The 22,374-nt window shown below is 40.9% G+C and overlaps 1 protein-coding gene across 7 annotated transcripts in view; it reads right to left on the bottom strand.

The window, feature by feature from the left end:
• Positions 1–22,374, bottom strand: part of ELAVL4 (ELAV like RNA binding protein 4) — a 111,802-nt gene that overhangs the window by 2,437 nt on the left and 86,991 nt on the right. For 6 of the 7 annotated variants that reach the window (XM_090048591.1, XM_090048589.1, XM_090048592.1 and 3 more), the window contains exons 3-6: positions 17,604–17,707; positions 5,496–5,649; positions 4,848–5,073; positions 3,386–3,424 (exon numbers count right to left, since the gene is read on the bottom strand). In XM_090048591.1, the coding sequence (XP_089904717.1) occupies positions 3,386–3,424; positions 4,848–5,073; positions 5,496–5,649; positions 17,604–17,707 (523 nt within the window). The remainder of the gene's footprint in view (positions 1–3,385; positions 3,425–4,847; positions 5,074–5,495; positions 5,650–17,603; positions 17,708–22,374) is intronic. The other variant, XM_090048593.1, reaches the window with a different exon arrangement.

Genomic DNA, 22,374 nt, shown 5'->3' with positions numbered 1-22,374 from the left:
AAGGAGTTCTCCTGCACAAGGACCGTAGGATATGTCCCCATCATTCTTTAAGAAAACACAAACGAAGGACAGCGGGTCCAGCAGCAAATTTACTGACGATTTAGCACTTTAATTCCCACCAGTTTCTTGTAGAAATATAGCTCTCTTAGGACTTACTTTAAATATGAATATGAAATATTTGTACAAAGATTCAGTTGTGTTAATATGTTTATATCTATCCAAAAAGTACGGAGGGCTTTCTGTTTGGTTTTGAGTTTCATCTCTTTCTAGAATACTGTAATGAAAGACATGTGAAAAGAATATACTGTATACTGGTGGTGGTGACACCCCCAAAATAGGATTGTGTATTCTAATTATAAAATAGGAAAACCAGTGCATGAGGACAATGTCTTTATTATGTTTGGTTTATGAACATGACATTGCTTTAAAAGTTTGAGAAACCGTGCCATTTCTAAGACCACTATTAAGTGGGTTAGGTTTTAAAATAACAACTGAGCATAGGGAAACTCTTGCTGAAATCATATTTCCCATGGAATTTAAAACGGGGCATCTTGAATGTAACAAATTTTAATTCCTCAAGCCGAATAAAATTCTTGCTTGTGTTTTGGGAATGACTCAGTGACATAACTGTGAAGTAGGAAGCTTTCTGTCTGATACCTTGTTTTGAAATTGCTATTCTTTTAGCATGCGTTTGGCAAACAGACCTGCAAAATGTTACTCAACAGTAATGCAAGTTAAATGACTACAAAAAGAACTGTGCATCATGTTGATTTTTTTTATCACCTATCTGGAATTACAGCTAGAAACTTGATCTCCTCTACCATAACCGTAAAAAAAAGTGCTTTTCAATATACAGCCCAAACTGAGAAACATCATTTGTTTGTATCTGTGGCCTATGACGGAGTAATTTTATTCACACGTTCAAATGCTGTCAGGCACAAGCACAGCTTTTCAAAGGGATCCAAGTACTGACCTTACTTGGGGCAAAACTCCCAAGGAACTCAATTTCTGAAAATCCGGCCTACAGGATGCCACAATTTTGTTCTTGTCCTTGTATGGTTATGCTAATAATATTATCATAATCGTGCGGGATAGCTTTCTGGGTTTAGAGCTCTCATGCTATTGCCTCGGCTGGTTAAAAACAAAACAAAACAAAACACCCAGCACAGGCTATGCCAACATAGATGGCTTAGGATCCAGCCATCTAAGGCAAGGTCTAAGGATCACAATTTCTATTCATTCAGCAGCTGAAGATGGGCCTTCAAATGTTATACTAAGTTCACTTCAAACTTTGCTGGCCTATATAAAAGGCCAGCAGACAGTGTTCCCTCTGTGTTGTTATACTTCATCTGAAGTCTGCGCATGTCAGAAGGGTTTCTGGTATGCTTCCACAATATGCTGCGCTGTGAAACTGCAGAAACATCATACTTATGTATGGGCACAGAGTTATGACAAAGGTTTGTGGTCTGCAGATGTTCGTGAGACGGAAGTGCTTCCCTGGAAGTTGCCTTAGCATTCCCTAAGTTTTTCCATCTAAGAATACAATTGAAAGTACAGTGGTGGGTGTAGCTCCTACCACCATGCAGGCTGGTATGGGGAAAGTTTATTGACCTGTGTTTGGGACGATAATGAGTTAGGCCAAATGAGTCACCCGATGAGTGCCAATAAAATCTTCAGCCCACATCAGCACGTATCATGCTACACTGTCACAGAAAAAACAACAGACACTCTGGAGACCGTTTGCAGACAGTTGTAAAAATGCTTGTTGATGCTACTTTCTGCATCCCTCTGCCTTTCAGCTCTTGATTTGCTAGAGCAGCCAGTACATATCTTCTGGGTTTTCAGGAAGAAGAAAACAACTAACAAATTTAAAAAACTTCAAGAATTACTGAAGCTGTTGTGATGTTTAAGCCTGAAGTCTCATGACCTACTAATACTGGTGGATCATAGTAGAAACCAGAGGCCTGGCTTTGACATGGTAGGAGGCTGTTCTTTCTTCCTTGTTCTGATGGGACACGTGACATGAGAAATGAAACCCTCTGTAGTCTAGGACTGAGTAGCATTTATCCTGGGCCACAGGTCAGTGTAATTCTGAGAATAATTTGCACATTTAAGTGACAGCTAGTTTTAAGTGGCAGCTGTTTGGAGTTCTTGAATGTTACTAACAGTGATGCAAGAGATGGAGGAGTGGGCAGAGTGCAGGTGAGGCAGTCACAGGTGCATGATGAATTGCAAAACCATGCAATAAACTCCGATCCGTCATCTGGCTGTCACCACAAAACAAAACAGGTACCAAAAAACCCCAACAAAAACGTGCTAATGGATACATTTTCTGAGGCTTCTGGAGAAACGTGAAACATCTAGTTTGACAGTTACTTTTGCTTATAATGTTTGTCTAATGGTTTACAGGACCTGTTGGTAGATGGTACAACGGCCACTGGGATCGGATAAATACTGTCTACTACATGCTTACTGTACCATATGCATAATAGGAGGTTTATAAAAAGCACGCCTAGTTTTCAAGAACCTCTAGGACCATCAGTTACTGAAAACAAAGATGTTTACTCATCTTCAAATGTGGGGATATGGGTGGACTGAACACCTCTAGGTAACATTAAAAATGAGACCATTCCTCAATAGTAATGATGTGTACCATATATATATATATATATATAGATATATATATATATAGATATGAACTCCTTGTTTCTGATTTCAGACTTAACATGGATGGAGACTTACTCATGATGGAGAATAACTGTTTCCAAATTAGCTAATCTTTTAATCCAATCTCAACAGACACACTTCTCCACATTAAAACGAACATAAGAAACAAACAACAAGCACGGACAAATATTTGCAACACTTGTTAAACCTGTAACAAAAGAAAACTGAAGGATGATTAAGGTGCACACAGTTACACTTTTGAAGTCATCTTTCCGACAGAATGCAGATATATAGGAGAACTTGAGGTCCTTCTATACATTTTAGCCAATAACTGTTTAACTCCATTTTCCACCAAGGAATTTTACGCAACAAGGTTGGAGACTAGCAGAAAGCTCAGGTTAATAATTCTGAGTTGAGGAAACGTGTCATTTGGCCAGTCTATTGGCATCAGAACGTGTGTAGCTGTTGCACCTAAACCATCTGAGAAGCCCACCTGTAAATGAAAGAAAAGGTGAAAAAAAACCACATGGAATTTTTGCGTGCGGCCTTAAAGCAACAAAACCAACCGAAGTCCAAACTTAAAAAAAGAATTTGACATGCTGGTGGAAGAAAAGAAGGAATTAAAAAAAATAAAATAAAAGTTAGTGAATTAAAAAATAAATTGTAGCACCAATCTGTGCCAACATGGACATCTGGCAATCTGTGGAATTCTAATTACCTCTTTACGCCATAGGCCATATTAAGCAAATTGTCCAGCCTGAAAAGAGAAGGAGGGTCTTTGGGTTAATGTCTCACAGATGGCAAGATCGCTCAATGGAACTATTATTAATAATGTTCCGTTTTCAAAGAAGAAATGCTCAACAAGTTTCCCACACATCTAAGGACTTTAGAAACCAATGGCTCTACCAAGTTCAGACTGTGTTTAAGTTTCCACCACAACATTTAATGCCATTTTAACATGCTTTTACAGTCAATGAAAGGTGAAGCATATATACCTCTAGCTCCAGGTTTGATTTGGTGTTAAAAATTCCCCTTTGATTTTTCTTTTTTTAGATTATATTAGTGTGAAATCATAACAAGTACGATACTTCAACTGTTCACCTTCCATTGCAATTAAACTTGTGAATAAAATGTCACAGTCCAAAATTACAGGAGTAGAAACAAACCATTTATAGCAATTCTTGCTACCAAGTTTTACAACATGGTTTAGGCTTTGTTCCCATTAGAAAAAACATTTAATAACGATCCCCCAAAGCTGTCAATGTAAATTGCCAATGAATTTTGTAGATTAAGCATAATTTAACATTCAGCGCACATATGAAATATCCTTTATCCATATAATGATTCAGTGAAAACCTCAATGGATACTGTAAGCTTACCAAAAGAATATTTTAAATATATGCTTGTTTTCATGATAGCCAGACAACTGACTATTCCTGTGCCCTTCTTCAATTCATTAGCATATTTTAACATGGCAAAATTCAGATTCAAGGAAAGAATTTTTAAAAGCCAATATTTATCTGAACTACGCCAATAAGTCTGAACCTTCCTATTTAACATTAAAAAAATAAAATAAAAACCTTACCCAGTAGTACAGAGGGCACAGGCTACTGGTAATATCAAGTGTTATATATATATATATATCTATCTCTCTGATACAAGCAGTACTTTTCAATGCAAAGCAAAAACCTTACAGAGAGCGTCTGCAGGTTAAACCAAGGACTATACAAGGTGCCTTTATATTGACAGCAGCCATCTGATGCTAATACATTAATGAAACTGCTGTGAATAAACTCAACTTCTTGCCTGCTACCAATCCAATACAATTAACATCAAAGTGAAAGTTGCATCCAAACCATTAATATAGCAGAAAATGAGTTACTAAGAAAGCAGAAAGAACAGCATCGTCAGTTTTCATTTAATTATCCATGTAACCTTTTATTCCATCATCCCTTTGTCTAAGGCTTCGTGAAAACTGATTGAAGAGTATTTTTGAGCTATTTCAGTAAATAAGACACGACTATTGCGGTCAGCAGGTATTCAACTCGTTCTCACGGGAAGAATGGTCCATTTCACAAAGAAATTTGGGGCCATCTACCGATCTAGACCAGATTTCCAAAACAACACCTGCCCCGAATCAGTGTACCGGGTACAAGTTCAGTTCCTGTGCAGATAATTACCTGAATCTCTGAGCCTGGTGGTGAAGGGGTCCAGGATAGCGTCTGTTGGGAGATTGGTACAGCTGTGAAAGGAGGGCCTGGCTTGTTTTCTGGCTGGGGTTATTGGCAAACTTCACAGTAATTGGTTCTGTAGCACCACTAGGCTTCTGGCCATTTAGTCCCTTTATGGCTTCTTCTGCCTCTATTCTCTTATCAAAACGGATAAATCCCACACCCCGAGAAACTCCTAGGAATAAAGAAATCAGTCTTTTAGGCAAATAAATAAAAGGAAGACTGGCTTTCAGGAGTCAGTCTCCTAAGCAAGCAAGGAAACACAACTGAATGCCCCTCCTTTATTATACTGTGATTATTAAATAGAAGCAGACCTAGCACATTAGTAAACTGCTCCATACATTCCCCTTAAAAACAGACTGGAAGTAATTAAAGAAAAAAATCTGCATTTTAAAATGCACGTATTCCCCATCAGTTATATTAACGCCCCCCCCCCCCGTATATGCACTTTAAGATAGGATTGAAATGTATGTCCAGAATTGTATTCTCTTAATGTATTGCACAATGTTGCCACTTCATTATAGCCGGCCCAGTTCAACAGCATTTAAGTTTGCCACTTCCATGAAAGATTTGAATTTTAAGGAAAAAAATGTTAACCTGTGACTTGATCAACCAGAATACGTGAGGTGATAATGCGCCCGTATTGTGAAAATAGCTGTTCTAGTTCTTTCTGGGTCATTGTTTTTGGAAGGCCACTGACATACAAGTTAGCATCTCGGATTGATGCTGAACTCGGACGGGCATACGACACCTACGGGATTAAAAGAAAGAATTAAACACATTTTAGAGGGATGCATTCACCTCTCACATTTTAAACCGACAGGTTAACTTTCCATCTTTACAATCTCTTAATGCTGGTTTGAATAGCCCCATACTTCAGATTTTAGCTGCTCTTGTTATAGCAACAAGAACTGGGAAAGTGTGACAAGAACAAAAGAAAAGCTGGAGATAAATAAATGCAAGGATAAGAGTTCTTTTAAGTGCAGGCACAAAATAACTATTGTATAGAGTTAGAATAATGCACAACTTCCCACACACAGCTTTGTAAATTTACCCCTGTGGGTTGTGGGTGTATAGATGATTTACTGTATCCAACACACAATAATCTCTGCATATACCCAGCGTTTGGAGGTTCCAGTGTGTTTTGTTTCAAGTGTCTGAAACGGATCAGGTTATTTGCAGAGTGAACTTTTAGGCTCTATCCCTTTGTGCTTTCATTCTGTGCTGGTATGCTCTACCCTTGCTGAATCACAAAACACTGGTGAAATTAAGCTAAACGAACATCTGTTTGGGGATCTGAAGATACGTTCCCATCATTTTATCTGCAATTGATTGCAGAAAAAAATCCCCCTTTCACTGTAAGTCTGAAACCTCCCCGTAAAAACACCATGATATAAGCAGATAAAAATCCTGTTGATATACTGTGTATATATAGTCAGGAAATTACTACACTAGATCTGGGAAAAACAGCTAGCACAAAACTAATAGACAAGTTAGGTTTACACCTATAACACATATATAAAACACTATATTAAAAAGAAAATACAATCAAGACCTCAAACTATAACAAGCTGTTTCTTACACAGCTAGTATTCAGCCTGGAATGTGAACATATTTATATTAAATGGCATGTCTAAAATACTGATTCCTTACAATTTCATTAAATAACATGTATTTCAATCTAAATGTATGCTTAAATTCCTGTGCTATGTCTATGTACATACTTTAAGTGCTGGGGGGAAAGCAGTCAAAAGGAGGATGCATTAAGCTGGCTCCTCCACAGCCCAAACACAAATGATGTCATTAGATGTCTTTGTGTGTCAAGACGATGTCTTTATGTGTTCCACACCTAAAAATAGATGTTGACTCAACGCAGAAAATGATGCAAGTGACTAATATCAGCTTCCCCAGCCTTCTGCATGTAACTGGAGACAAGCTCTACAGATTTTCCATGGAGGTTTTTGATGACTTTCTTATAACTTGGATGCCTGTACATAACTTTTTAAAATTAATGGTAAGCAACAAGAACCAAAGAGAAATGGATGAAAAATAAGGAGAGAAATGAGGCGGGGGGGAAAGGTTTAATGAAAATATTTCCACCAGGTACAGCAGTTGGAGACAATGAGGCTACTGGCACAAAAAAACAGGCTAATAGCATTTCAACCCACAATAAATCCAGAGGCCAGGGAAGAGGGCAGGAATTCAGGTGTCTTGCCTGGCCAGGTCTCTTTAGTGTGTGCTCAAGGGGTTTAGGAGCTCATGCCTGGTACTTTTGATAGGACACCTTCTCCTAAATCATACACCTTTCAAAATCCCACTTATGCACCAAGATTTGTGGTGGCGGGGTAGAGGGGTACCTAGGGATTAAAGGATTGTCCCTCCATCTGTGGAAGTGATGGTTCAAAATGCGGTCTTTGCTGATATGTTGAGTACCACTGGGTCTTATCCTATTCTCCATTTGTGTATAACCATAAAAGAAACGCACAAGCTGAAGAAAACTGGGGGATGACGAGCAAGACGGGCTCAAGAGAGACCCAGGATTAGAACAGGGAGCGTGTTAAGTACCAGGACTAGCAAGCCCTGGTACAGCTACATCTGGGATATTTCTGTCTATCCACAATCTGCCATCATGAGGAATCCCTCAGTTTTCAGGAGGATTAAATGCGGGGAATGAAATCCTGGCTGCGCTGAGCTCGGTGGGAGTTTGGCCATGGACTTCAATGCAGCCAGCGTTTCACCTTGAGTGTCGAGAGAGGCAAAATACATCTCCAGCAAAATCTGGTTTGCAAGCATCTTGTCTTAAGAAGCATACTGCCAAAGTTCACACACCTAGAGTTTAACCTACTTTAGAAATAACAGTTTAAAACACCATTCAGAGCCTGGAAAAACCCATCTGCTCCTCAAGCCAGAGACCTAGAAGATCAATAAAGTTCCTGGGACAAGTGCCAACAAGAAACTCAGGTTCCGGGCATCTTTGTGGCAGATTCGTGCAGGCTGGGAGCACACTGGTCTGTGCAAAAACACCACTTCCAGGACCAGTCACAAAGACTGGGATTCTTGCAATTTTTAATACTCTCCTCTGTTCTTGTAAAAGCCAGGAAGACAGATAAAGGACAGCGAGATTGTGCAAAGTTCACTCTCTTGCAAACATCCACCCACAGCACACGTAAGCACAGATAACAACTCAGATATCATTTTAATTCCACCTGACATTAAGATTTTCAGGATGCAGGGGAGTCTGGCGAGAACCTGCTCAAAGTTACGCAGTTATCCTTGGCATGTGGGAGATGGGGCTCTCAGCTGATGGACGCAAGGCCAGCGACAGAAATGGCAACTGTTTAACCTCTATCAAAATTTCCTTAGATTTCCTCTTAGGTCGGAGGATTACAAATGCTGGTCAGGATGTGCCGTTCTGCATTCAAGTTACTACTTCACTTAGTGCTGTGCGGCACAGGCTTTCAAAAGGTGTTGACTCTCAAAAGCAACCCTCCCCACAACCAAGAGGTCACCCTGCTACTGATGTTAAAACAGCAATTACGGAGACATGCCAAAACGAGCTCCCATTTTGTTACCGAAAATTGTAAAACTCTCAGAAAATAATGTTGCATGAATTCTTTACATTCACACTTCACTCCCATTAAAAACGAGTTTATTTACACTGGTGTTACAACACAGGGACTTGCAACACAAATCCAGTTTGAAAAAGAAAAAGATGTGAAAATCCTTGCTATTGCAAGAAATTCAGGGTATGCGAGTCTGAGCATGCAAAGGGTCGATCCAGGCACGTCACAACTTGGAATCGAGAGGTGGTTATTCTGTAAGATCACTGCACTTTGCTTAGATCAAATCTGCATGGGAACTAATATGATGCAGTTGGGTTTATTTTATAGCTCCCTGGTCTCCAATGATAAATTCTATAAATAGGCACAGAATAATAACGGAGAATTTTTTAAATTTTTTTTTGCTACATGACTAATTTTACAACCAATATAATCAAACTTGTTCAGGGGTCTCTCTTCTATTGGAAAGATGTCCTTTAAAAAGACTGCTTCAAACCGTTTCCACATGCTACTGGACAGATCCTGGAGCCAGGCTCAAGAGTGTAACACGGGCAGGGAGGTCTTAGTGACAAAGCTGTGGATTTCTCCGACGGACCCAAAACCAACTCAACACCTCTCACTGCACAGCTAACACATTGCTGGGTAGGACCGTGGCTGGGAATACTGTGATCCGTCAGAAACACCATTAGGAGACCACTTCACCCAGTGTAACTTAGAGCTTAAATTATACTAAAGGGCTTGGCTGCCACCAAACTCCAGGTAAAAAGGCAGCTTGGAGACATATTTTTCCACCCCCTGTGGTGCTGTCCTAGGCTTAGTTTATCCACACTAAAATATTTAGTCCAACAGTAATGAGGTGTGGCTAATAGCTACCTGTCGCACATGGGGATGTAGATATTTAGCTAAATATTCTTTCAGACTGCTTGTCGCCACACTTTTCATGCACCACCACTGTGGTTGGTGCTGGACAAAATACTCCTCTACTTGAGCTGCTAAAGAAAGTTAAAATTTGCTAGAGTCTCATCAACTGTGTCCGGGAGAAGCGACATACACGTGGAAGTTACACAGGCTCTTGCATTGCACGCCTTCCCTGGAAATAATTAGCTGCAGTCTACAGGCGTAAAAGGAAATTTGTATGCTCAGCAGAATTATTTTCCCTCCTGATCTTTTCAGCTGTTTTCCTGCTCACAGAACTTTTGGCAGAAGTTTCTGCCCTCATGGCCAAAACCATAACCTTCACGACCATAATACAACCACCAAGAGAAGCATGAGCTTGTCCCACCTGTCTCAAAGATGCAAGACTACTTGGTACCTAATGCTGACCCTCAGCCACTTCACTGCCAATAAACGTGCAAGAAACTTTTAGCTAATGCGCCTATCCAACATGACTACATCCAAGTCCATCACAGCCTATCCATCTGTTAGAAAGATTTTTCCCCAGAAGGCCAATGAAATAGCCTCTCAATTTCTGTTGTTCTGGGTGTGCCCCCAAAAGTTTTGTCTTCTTGCACAGCAGCACAGCCCCATCCATTTGGAGTGCATCAACCCTGCTCTACCTGGTCACAAGAGCTGCTTCTAAGTGACGCAAGGCACTTGCTTTCTTGTAAAAAATGAAGTATGCTGCTTTCCACGTGGGCCAGGTCCTGCCAGCTTGAGGCACGAGAGACGGCTGCACAGATGCTGCAAGACCACAGGGCACCGCTATCCGAGACAACCCCAGTCCCTAGACGCTCATGTGCAGTGTCCTGCAGGCTGCCGTCTTTTACTCCTCCCCACCCAACGTTTGTAAATTATCGGTAAAACGTGGCCCAGTGACACAGGCAGGTACAGACTTTTATTAATAAGTTTGAAAGACTCTGTTACTATGAGTGATATATGGAAGGAGCTATTTCTTGCATCGCTTTGGGCAAGTCACTTAACCTTTCCCTGCCTGAGAATCCAGCCTGTAAAATGGGGATAATGTTTCCTCTTCCTCTCTCTACATGATCTATTTAGATCGGGGGTTGGCACACGAAGGCCCATGGAGCCACTGAATCTGGCCTACGGGTAAGGGGCTTCAGCACAAGGTGGGCTTCAACTGTGGGTGCGTTCCCATGCCACCAGGAGGAGAAGCCCCGGTTCTGGACAGGTCCCAGTGCAGGTCCATCTGCCCGCCTCTGGTCCAAGGGGGCATCATTCTGGTCCCTAGCTGGAAAAGGTTGCCTACTGCTGATTTACACAGACAGGTACCATCAGCGGGCTTACAAATCGCTTTACAAAAGAGAAGCACTGGCACTGTTATTTTATCCCATGGAAGTCACGCCAGCAGAGAGAAGTGAAATAATTTGCCTAAAGTCACACAGTGAGTTAGTGGCAGAGAAAAAGCAGGACATCTCCACCTAGTATCCTGCGTGTAAAAAATAAGATTTGGGAACATCCCATGCAGAGAAAGATCCTGCTTTTAAAAACACGTGGATCTGGCTAATTTCTTTGCACGTTTGTGCCAACTCTAACGAAGATCCTGAAAATCTAAGACCCAGATTATCAGCATCATTCTGTCAAAATATCTTCTTTTAACTCTTGGGATGAAGAGTTATTTTGCCCTTAGTGTCTCAATGCAACTCTGAGGGTTAACTATGATTACTGATAACAAAGATGATTCTGTCCCCTCATTTCTGGGACGGTATCTACAAATAAGGATCTGGCAGTATTTCGGGAAACGTGAAGAGCAACGATAAGAGAAATAATTGTTCACGCTGTGTGGAACAGAAAGGGCTTGTTGGCAAAACTGAGGCAGCTAGAAAGAAGTCTCCCCTTGATACAGAAGCATAACAGGAAGAGATAAAGACTTGGTGGTGCCTGTGGAAAACAGCAAAGCCAAACTGAAATCTCCACAAACATACGCCTTTCATTACAGCAATAGCACTACTGCAGACAGAAGGGTGAAAAGGAATTTGTTAATCAGAGTTACAGCGTCCAAACTGTTAGAGACAGAGCTGTCTTCTGTTAAAGAGCAAAAAACCAGTGTCAGCAAAGCTCTCTGGGCTTTATCCTTGGGTGCCACAGTCACAGCAGATCTCCCCTTTTTGACTAATGTTGACCTGCTGTATAATGCAACAAAATGATTATCTTCATTTTAAAAACAATTGGAGGGGGGTGTTAGACCCTAATTCTGCAGGCTGGAACACCTACAGTCTGATCCATCATGAAAAAAAACACACACATCAATGGCTGACCATCTGATGTCTTTAATTCCACCCAACATTTATAAAGCTTTATAGCAGGAGCTGGGAAAGAAGTGGCAGGGTGCCCGAATGTGCCCAACAGATCATAAATACACCGTGGGTCCTGCTCCCTGAAACACCATGATCCTCCCAGAAGATGAACTGGGAGCACCCTGCAGCAATGACTCTTGCGGTTGTTACCCGACAGTCAGGTCACAGTCGCGTGCTCTACACCGGCTATCTGCTGAGACCGCCTGGAAACCTGCGCTCGTGGAGAAAGCGGACGCCCACGTACTTAGGCCGGCATAATGCAGGGGGCACATAACACCACAACTCTAATCAGCAGCACATCTCACTGCCAAGAAGTTTCTGGCTGCAGTTCAGTTTATTGGTTTTAACCTTCAAAGCATTACATGGTTTAGGAGCTGCTTACCCAACAGACCATCCTTTCCCTTGCACTGTTCTGCTGCAGCTGCAACCAGGTGCCCACGCTGAGTTTAAATGGGGCTTTCACACTCCTTCCCCTTCTCTGTCTGCCCTTGCCTATCTGGATTAACCTTCTGTTTAAGCTTCAAAGACAGCCTTTTAGCCAGAGCCTGGTCGAGTATAGCGTGAATTAAATTTGATCTTGCTATTATCTGGTTACCTTCCACTGATGCACGGGCAGGTTGGTGAGTTTGAGAGTTATTTAAAAATTTGTCGTGGCCTTTAAAGAGCTTCCACTTCGGAAAAAAACCCCTGCATCTAAAGACAAGAGCCATGGAAACCAAAACACATGTTTTTACATATTAAAGTAATGCTGTCACATTGCTGCTCTGCTCCTACGCAGCAGGAAGTGGTTAATAAGTTTTTCAGGTCCTTGCCAGCCTCCTAATCATTTTCTTTTAAGCTATCGCCACCTAGATGTGAATAAAACAGGATTTAGTAACAGTAACTGCTTCAAGCTAGTATCAGACGATGCTAAAATATCAATACTCAATCATTGATACTAATTTCCAAAAAGCCTGAAATTATTGTCAACTGAGATGCAGAGAAAGCCTTTGACTACACTGCGGAGTCTTGCTCATTTGGAGTTTTGTCACTTTATGTACGGGAGGAATTTAAGACCTCAATTATACTGACAGAAATCAAGAGTTTGGACCAACTTTGTTCTTTATGACTGCACCTTATTAGACAAAAGGCTGGCTAGGTCAGGGCCTCCATCCTCTCCTAATACTCTTCTGATTGTCTTATGGCAGGCAGCGTGTGGCCCGCTTCAACCAGGGAGACGTGTCTCACAAGATACGCAAGGAAGGACCAGGGCTGCACTCCAGGTGGTCCACAGTTTCCTTCTGATTTCAACCTCCCTTCCAAGTTCTTCAACGTCCTTGCTCCAGCGTCCTCAAAAGCAACGTTCAGCTGTTTTGATCATTTATGGACATTACAGAACATTTCCTCCACCTCCTAGCAGATGCCATCCATTTGATTCAGCCCTGGGGTAGCGGTGCTTAAGCAATCTGTACCTACCTAAATGCACTGTACATCTCATTTCCTTTCTGCTATTTGATTCAACTCAAATTCTAGCCAATCTTCAACATTAGCAGCGACCTTCACCATTGGGCTTCCACACCAGTTTTGCAGACGGCTGAAATTAACCTTCTTAAAATGGCTCCCGTATCAGGCAGCTGGATTTAGTTCAGTATGTGACGCATCTTCATCTACCGAAAACATTTTGTCGAACTGCACGGAAGTTTTATCTGTGATTATAAAGGAAATGTCTCTTCCCTCATAGGGAATGAGAACAATGCTATAGACACCATTTGCTAAACTATGTGCTATGCTTAGCTCAGTGCGAATACACTCACCTAAAAAGATCTAGTGCTAGGCATGTGAACGTACAAACATTTCCCTTCTCTGTGCCCCTTCCCCAGATATCTTGATTAAAGTCATAGTCAATAGTAAAAGGGCACCATTCAGCAAAATAATAAAACACATCAGAAAATGTTTGGCTTCTATTGATAAGGAACGGGTTACTGATTACAACACTGAAAAATTAAAAAAATACAGATTTCTTTAGCTTATTCTTTCTGTCCATTTGACAGATGCCCGGACCTGGTCAGCTTGCTGGGTCGCCTGCACGCAGCCAGCACCCCTCCAGACTGTGGCTCTTTCACAGGAGAATGGCCAACAGCGCGGGAACATTTTCCTGGAAAGCCAGGAAAATGGCAACGGTGGGAGGCAGGGACAGGTGAAGGACCTGCAATGACTTGTAGTGTTGGATGTTTGGCCTTTTTTCTTTTATACAAAGACTGAAGTTGAGTTGATAATGCCTCACTGAAAGTTCGATTTCAAGGTTAACATCTTGCTGCATGTTTACCTGAATGCAAGTGCCCACTAACTCTGCATAAGGCCTACTGCCTTCACATTTTAAAAATGTGTCACAGCTCAGCGGCACATTGTACCCGGGCTTACGTGACAAAATCGTGGGAATAAGCATGCTTCCAAATGCCTCACAGCTTCCTCAGACCTTGGTTTTGGGGGCTGGAGCCACAGAAGGTCCCACAAGCTCCATGCCTACAAGCAACTGGGTGGGTAGAGTGCTGGCTCTGTTTCCTAGGGGGTCAGCTTGTAAAACAGCTGGCATGGGAAGGAGGAAGGTGAGTTAGCATGGGAAGCAGAAAGTCTCGTAGATGGATGCCATGAGTCCACCCTCCCTATCACCTCCCCATAGGTAGAGAGTAACCAAAGGGAGTAACCTTCCCTGGACTGCATGTAGGGAGGTGAAGACACATGCCAACACTGTACGTGGTCACATAACAGAGGCTCAGTCTGGTCTAAGCTGGAAGGCCATAATGGACTCCAGCTTAGACCGGAGCAAACCTAAAAAATAAAACAGTGTCCATTTCCTGCATCTTTAATACTAATGCCAATATTTAACAAAATCAAGCCATTTCAGCCAGCAAAACAAAGGTGTGTTTAATCTGGTTTCTGAAAATACTGATGACATTTTTAAAGCTTTTTAGAGGGCATCTACAAGAATCAATTAGATGCTCTTATAATTCTGTACATTGATCCAACAACATAAGCAAATATGACCCTGCCCTAAACCACAGCTCATTGTAAAACACAAGGAAAAGGGTGGGGTGCTGGCCAAAGAAAGGCAATGTAGCTGGGTTGAGTCTGATTTGTGACTGCTGTGCAAGAGCGGAAAGCCAAGATGCAATTCACAGGTAGATCCCTCCGGCGCATTTAACCGGCATGGGAACTGGCATGGATGCTCAAAACATACAATCCACAGCTTAACAAGATGAACACTGTGAAGTCTCCAAATTGTGTAACACATTAAAAAGAACCTGTTTTAAGAGAATTATTAAATACAGTAAAATGATAAATTAAAGAAAAAAATTCACAAAGGTATGTGGGCCAGGGTGGGTGGTTTAATGAGATGCCATTTTACAATTTGCCACACTTTTTCTTTGCAATACATGCAATTCGAAGCTGTGTGCAAATTGCCCATTAAGCACTTATACTTTATTGTGTATACAAAGCCTGGCAATTCAACTCTGAGGCTCCCTCGGGTTAATTTAGGTGACTGTGTAAATACCTATTTAAAAACATATGTTTTGCAGGCTATACATGTCCTGCTAATCACTGCAAGGATTACGTAATTCCTATCAGTACATCGTAGACCTGTTTCCTTCTTTACTTCTAAATTTTAAATGTCTTCAAAATTCCAATAGAATTTCACATCTTAAATCAAAGTCATAGATGTGTTATTTATAAGCATAACAGAAACCAAAAACCAGTCCACCCTCTGTACCCATATCATTTTAAAATAGATTTTTAAAAAATTACAGCAGCAGCAAAATATTCAGACACATTTGGTAAGCCACGCACTTGCTAAAACAAACTTTTACTGCTGAAGATACAATTTGTTAAATGGGTGCGAATCATTTTAAGGTAAAATATTGTATTAAATGGGAGCCAAAAATATAATATGATTACAAGCAAGGTATCTTCTTTTCTGATTAAAGGTTCTTCAGGTGCTTTAGAAACACAAAGATTACTGTTCTAGCTCACAAGAACCTGAATGATTAAACATGGACATTTACTAAAAACAGCTGAACTAATGTATCCAAATGGAATGATATACAGAAAAGTTAATGCCGTGTTAAAAAATAATTCCAAATTTTAAAATTCCCATGAGCCTAAACTGGTTAAAAAACAAGTAAGAAAATACTATTAATGTTGTATTTTCTCTTGCCATTGTCCCATTAAGATAGGTTTAGAGAGAGATCAACTTGCAGCTCAACTTTAGTAAAAGTGGAATGAATAAGTTGCTGAGTCTGAGCACTAATAGTTTCAATCTGTAGCAGTTGATAAGACGAGTTGATGCTGTTGCTTTACATTAGGCATCATGATAAATTAAATATATAAAAACCTTAACTGCAAAAATCCCCTTGTAAGCATTTTGGTACAGGGAATAAATATGTACATATGGAATGGTCTTGTTCCCTCAAGATGAGTTTTGGAAAGAGTATTTTCACAGTGGTGGCAGATAACAGAACAAGGAGAAATGGTCTCAAGTTGCAGCAAAGGGAGTTTATGTTGGATATTAGGGGGAAAAATAACTGTCTCACTAGGAAGGTGGTAAAGCACTGGAACAGGTTACCCAGAGCGGTTGTGGACTCTCCATCCTTGGAGGTTTTTAAGACCCAGCTACACAAAGCCTTGGCTGGGATGATATAGTCGGGGATGGTCTGGTTTGAGCAGGGGCTTGGACTAGATGACTTCCTGAAGTCCCTTCCAACCTGAATTTTCTATGATTCAATTTTGTATGTAACCAAATCTGTTTTCTGAAAGGTCAACATACAGAACAAGAGGCTGCTTGTCTAAAATTCCCAGTCAGCTGTCCCAGCTGGTTTTCAATGATTTTTTGTTTTCCCCCAGGCAACCCTACAATTCATGGAAACCAAAATATGGTGTGGGAAAGGCCTGGTTTTAACAAATTTCTCTGCTTGAAAAGGAAATATTGAAACTGTTGAAATAATTCTTGTTGTCCTTCCTTTTTCAATTAAAATTTCTAAGTCCATGCATTTTCCCAGTCCAGAACAACTTTTTGTTTGAAAAATGTAAGTATAGGGCAAAATTAAGAAAATGGTTGAAATAATTAAAAGGTTTTGAACTGCTTTACACGGGTGTGCGTGAGTGTATCTGTTAACACTTTTGACATCGCCTTTTTATCCAAGTATGGATAAAGAACATTTTGTGAAAGCCTGAATGTTCTTGTGGCATATTTATCGCACCCATCCATACCAAGTATTCAATGCGAAATATGACAGTGTAGAAATTTGTTCGCTTTTAGGATCACTAAGTAACCATGTAGAAACTTGTGGCATATTAGCATAGCAAACCGGGGGACTGCAGCCTGTTCTCTAGTCCCTTTGAGGTTCTCGGTTTCAACTAAGTGGATCAAACACTGGACAGTGAAATTGGAAGAGTAATGCTTGAGAGAGACTACCACATTTGTTGAAAAATGGCATGTCTAAACTGGGGTGAAGCGCGTTTGTTATAAATGGCAGTAAATGTTTGACAATCCCATGCCAAATTAATTGCAATCAGGACAACAACAGGGTGTGTAATGGTCATTTAGGAATATATAATGTGTATTTCACCTTTGTTTTTACAGGTAATGTTCTCGCTAATAGATGACTGTTTGATCCTAGCTTCAAATCCATTACAAGGCTTTAAGACGTCATTTTTCCCTGGCAAATAAAAATAGCAGCAGTTTGCAAGAAATAAAAAGATTCCATCTACCAAATATCTTGCCTTTGTTCTGAGCAAGAGCGAGTTAGTTTTGCCATTTAACTGGAGATTAAAATAGCGATGCGATTGCCAAAAACGGGGTCTCAACTACTATCTGCTCTTCCTAAATTAGCAAAAGGCTCTTTGTATTGTCTTACCTTTATGGTTTTGGTCTGGAGTCTGAGTCCATTTAAAGTGTTAATGGCTTTCTCTGCATCCTTTGGATCAATATAGTTAACAAATCCATACCCTAAACTCTGCCCTGTTGAAACATAAGAAACAAAAAAAAAAGGACTCAGTATCTTTTCAGCACATAAACAACTTCCAAGTGTGGGATCAAAATTTTCTTCACCACTTTCACCTAGGCTCTCTATGTACAGTAAAAGCTGTCGGTGTTTCATCACTCCATTCTGTCCTCATTACTGTGAAAGCCAACATTAAAATTAAGTCACTATAACATTCACACCTTTAAAAAGGGCTAAAAAAGGCTGTTCTAGAGTGAGTTAACTGGAAAGCATGTAACCCAGGGGTTGACATCAGGAGAATGACATAAACACGATTAATGGTTTTATGCTGAGTTCGTAGCAAACGTAACTAAAGAAACAGCAGCTCAAGCAACAAGGCTTCCATTTCAAACGAAAGGAAAAGAAAAGCTCAAATCACGCCACTGTTTACAAGTAGTCTATCGGGTTGTCATATTGTGAAAGTTAGGAAGCATCCCATATTAATAGTCCCCTTAAAGAAACCCAGCTTAGCCAATTGTGAAATCAGCTTAAAACTTTCTATATTGTGTTACTATCTTGTGCGCGGTAATGCAGCCACGACGAGAAATGACAGAACATCACATGCTGGATAATTTACGAGATTAAGCTTTCTTTAGTACGTGTCAGCGAAGAAAACGGCACAACTGCTGCTGGTGGCAGGAGCCCATTTCGGCAGCCAAAATGGTTTCAACAGCTTCTGTTTTACTAGTAATGTCTGTGTTTATGTTTGTGGTAGAAGGAGGAGACCTGGTTAACAACTCCATCTAGTAATACGGAGCTAGCGAGGTACTATTATTAGCACGACAGGTATTCCAGACACAGCAGGGAAAAGCGCACGTCTGCAACCGACTGGCATAACCCAAAGCAAAAGTTGTATCAAAAAAATCTAGCTATTTCCTCCACTTCGTTTGCACCCCCTGATTTGAGAACGTGCAGAATATGCCATGCAGAAGCACATTTTGCATTACGGCATCCACATTTTTTGTCGCTTGTATTCAAGCGAAGTTCTTTTGGTTATTTGAAAATGCAATTACTGGAGGGTTGCTTTGTTTTAAATCTGTTTGCTGAAAGCGTACACATTTTCAAAGCATGTAAAAGCAGATGTAGACATGAATACAGATAAGGAAATTTAAAAAATGAAGTCCAGACTGCTTTCAGGATTCCACTTCCCGGGGTCACATACGTGCACAACTTGTTTGGAAAATAGTCTACTAGGCCCAATCCTATCTGCTCATGAGGATCTGATATACAAAGGAGTCAGTGTGATTCAGGAGATAAAGGAAGAAAAGTCATGAGAAGTCTAGGCAAGGACAGCTATAAATCTGCTGTAAAAACTGCACGCTAGGGGCGCTACCTGTCCAGTGCAGACGTGGCTACCCAACCCCTTCCTTCACTCCTGTAGAGAGAGGAAGTGGAGGTCATGGTGGCTACTCTCTATGAGGAACCATCCTTCAGCCTGAAATGCAGATCCTAGCTCATCCAACTCCTATGAACACAGATCGTTTAACTAAGCCTTTGTGCACAGCAGGTGCCCCCATCCCTGCCCTCCCCAAATCAGGGTCTCAAACAAGAAATAACTGGGTTCTATAATCCAATAAATAATGGAACGTCTCTGTCTCAGCCAAGACGATCAAGGTGCTCCGTATTTTTAAAACCTGAAATAGATTATACCTGCAAAACACCTGCAAAAGCTCATGTATTCTACGTAGCAGTGGAAAGGGATCTCAGAGTCCTAGTCGACGCAAAAATGAACACGAGTTGCCAATGTGACAAGAGGTAATAAGTAAGGCTAACCGCGCTCTGTCTTGCATTCGTAGGTGCAGGTCTAAGGAGGTGATACTTCCCCTCTATGCGGCATTGGTGAAGGATTTGGGCACTGCACTTCAAGAGGGATGCGGATAACCTTGGAAGGGTTCAGAGAAGGGCTCCTCGTATGGTTGAGGGCCTGCAGGTAAGATCCTGTGAAGACAGACTGAGGGACCTGAATCTCTTCAGCCTCCGCAAGAGAAGGCTGAGAGGAGATCTTGTGGCTGTCTATAAACTCACTGCGGGGGGGTCAGCAGGGAATAGGGGATACTCTTTTTACCAGGGCGCTCTTCAGGGTTACTAGAAACAATGGCCATGAACTGAAGGAGAGAGAGTAGATTTAGACTGGACATCAGGAAGAAATTACTTATGGTAAGGGTTGCCAAAATATGAAATGGAAGAAATTACTTATGGTAAGGGTTGCCAAAATATGGAATGGGCTTCCAAGGGAGGTGGTGCTTTCCCCTACCTTGGAGGTGTTCAAGAGAAGATTAGACAAACAGTTGGCTGGGGTCACTTGACCCCAGCGCCCTTTCCAGCCCAGAGCAGGGGGTCCCTTCTGACCCTAGAAATCTATGAAATCTATGGCAGTATTACAGAGAAGACCCTGCTCTTTTAGATTTACAAATACACTCAGGGAGCACTTCCATTCCACTGGCTTAACTCGACCAGTACAAAAATACACCCATTCGACCTGAATGGCTAAATTCATCTTAACAACAACAAAAAAATCTCCAATTCAAGTTAGCTAGCATTAGCCAAAAGACAATACACATTAGACTGAACAAAGAGCTAGAGCATAAACAGCGTAACAAATGTTCTTTGTAGCAGCCTTCCCCGCTGGTTTTTTATCTGTTTAAGGTACGTGACATGGCCCCGATACAGCTGTATTTAAGACCCCACAATCTGTAATGCATTTGATCCTCAATACTTCTGTGAAGTAGGGAAGGTACATTACCTTATTTTACAGATGTGGACCTGAGGCATGGAAAGATAAGGGCCCATTCACCCCATCAGACATCTCCGTGTCTGTGCACAATCCCATTCCATTTCACCAGAGGGCCCCCCGCCCCCCCCAGGGGTTCATGTGTCTTCATCTTCATTATGGCTAGGTACAGACATTCAAAAAGCCCGAGGCAGAATAGATCTAAGTTACGTGATCTTCTGTAAGTGGAGGACACACATTCACCATGGGGGGGCAAATCTTAGACCTGGTTCTGCCATTTTTAAACCTGTCTTTGTGTGCTGAACTTCTGTTATATTACAGGTATGGACCAGTTTCTGATCACTTATACTGATAAAAGTGTAATGTCTGCAGCTGGCCCTTAAGACTAAGTCACAAAGCAGCAAGGGTGCACTGACTCTTTTATGGGCATGCACGTTCACTTGCAGCAGTTTGCTACAGGCTTCTGCACATCTAGTGGTTAGAGCATAACCCAGCTGCTGTGTAGCTGGAACAGCAACTCCCCCTCGCCCTTTGACACCTCTCCAAGTGAACATTTGTCCATGCCTTCTATTAATGGTTTTCTAGGGACCTGGGTAGGGCAGAATAAGACCATACTTAGACATAGAAAAATGGAATGAAACCCAGTCCCAAAAGTTAAATAGGAAGCATCTGGCAGAGCTTGGAACTGAATCCAGGTCTTCCCAGAAGAGGAACCATTTGTCTTTTAAAAAACAGAGTAAAATGAGTTTTAGGCCCTGCAGAGTCATTCACAGGAACAGTTTCATTTCTCTTAGTAAACGCATGCATTTGCAAGGAAGAGACCACAGATAAAAGAAACTCCTGGGAAGTGAAAGGATGATAGAAGAAAACTGATTTAAGAGGAAAATAGCACAAGGGTTTCATAAGAGGTTACCCACTCTTTGTCCGGAGTTTCTTCAGTAACACTGTACAAGCATCTTTGGTTTGACCACCTATGACCTTCTATACAAAAAAATTAAATGATACCGATGGTAGATGTTTACCCTACCCTTACCCTACCCCTTACTCAAGGGTGGAAGGAGTCTGTCCAGAAGTGCAATAAATTCTGTGCATGTTTGCAGAATTGGGCTCAAAGGCAACAATTAAATGGTTACTAAAATCCTGTGTGCAGAAGAACTGATTTCACAAGTGAAGACACTACATGCTCATATTAACGTATGCTCCAGAAGAACATATTGATATTAGTACAAAACTATTAATAAAATTATAATATTATTATTCCCAAATTACTGGTTGTGATTTTATACCAAGTCTATTTATTACTAAATCGTACTATCTCCCTATGATTTATTAGGAATAGGAGGGTCAAAGCTGGCCTAATTAAAATTCTGGAAACTGAGTTCTAGGGAGTTAGGAAAAGCTATAAAATTTATCATAAAAATATATCAGCCCTCAATACCGCCCACAGCAATTTTGGTGCAGTTGTTTCCATTAGCAAATTTCCGTGGCTACACTCTGCCACTTGCTTTACGTTTATACGAATAATGCTGAAGGGGGGAAAAATCATTATCGGTTAACAGAAGAGAGTTTCAGAATTTTTTTGGCTCTGTTTTGTATATTTTTTAAACATACCCTACATATAAAAAACATACATGCATAAAATAGAAAAAGTGCCTTTATAAAGTCTCTAGAAAAAGAGAATATTTTGGTTAAAGGTGCAAAAGGAAGATAAACCCAGAAAAATAATTCTGTGAAAAGTGACAGTTAGTCATGAGATTGCTGGCAGACATCATACACTATTAGTGCACTAAATATTTACAGCTAATAAACAAAGAATGATATATCAAGCTAAAAATACTCCTTTCAAATTATTCTCAAGAGCAGTCAGTTTCACAATAAACCAAAAGCAGAAATTAGAGTGAACTAAAAAATTGT

This window comes from Crocodylus siamensis, chromosome 5 (genome assembly GCF_052110815.1).
Source record: "Crocodylus siamensis isolate JL-2025a chromosome 5, ASM5211081v1, whole genome shotgun sequence".
In the NCBI taxonomy this organism is placed as follows: domain Eukaryota; kingdom Metazoa; phylum Chordata; order Crocodylia; family Crocodylidae; genus Crocodylus; species Crocodylus siamensis.
The sequence above is the reverse complement of the archived record's forward strand: the minus strand, read 5'-3'. Positions and strand labels throughout refer to the sequence as shown.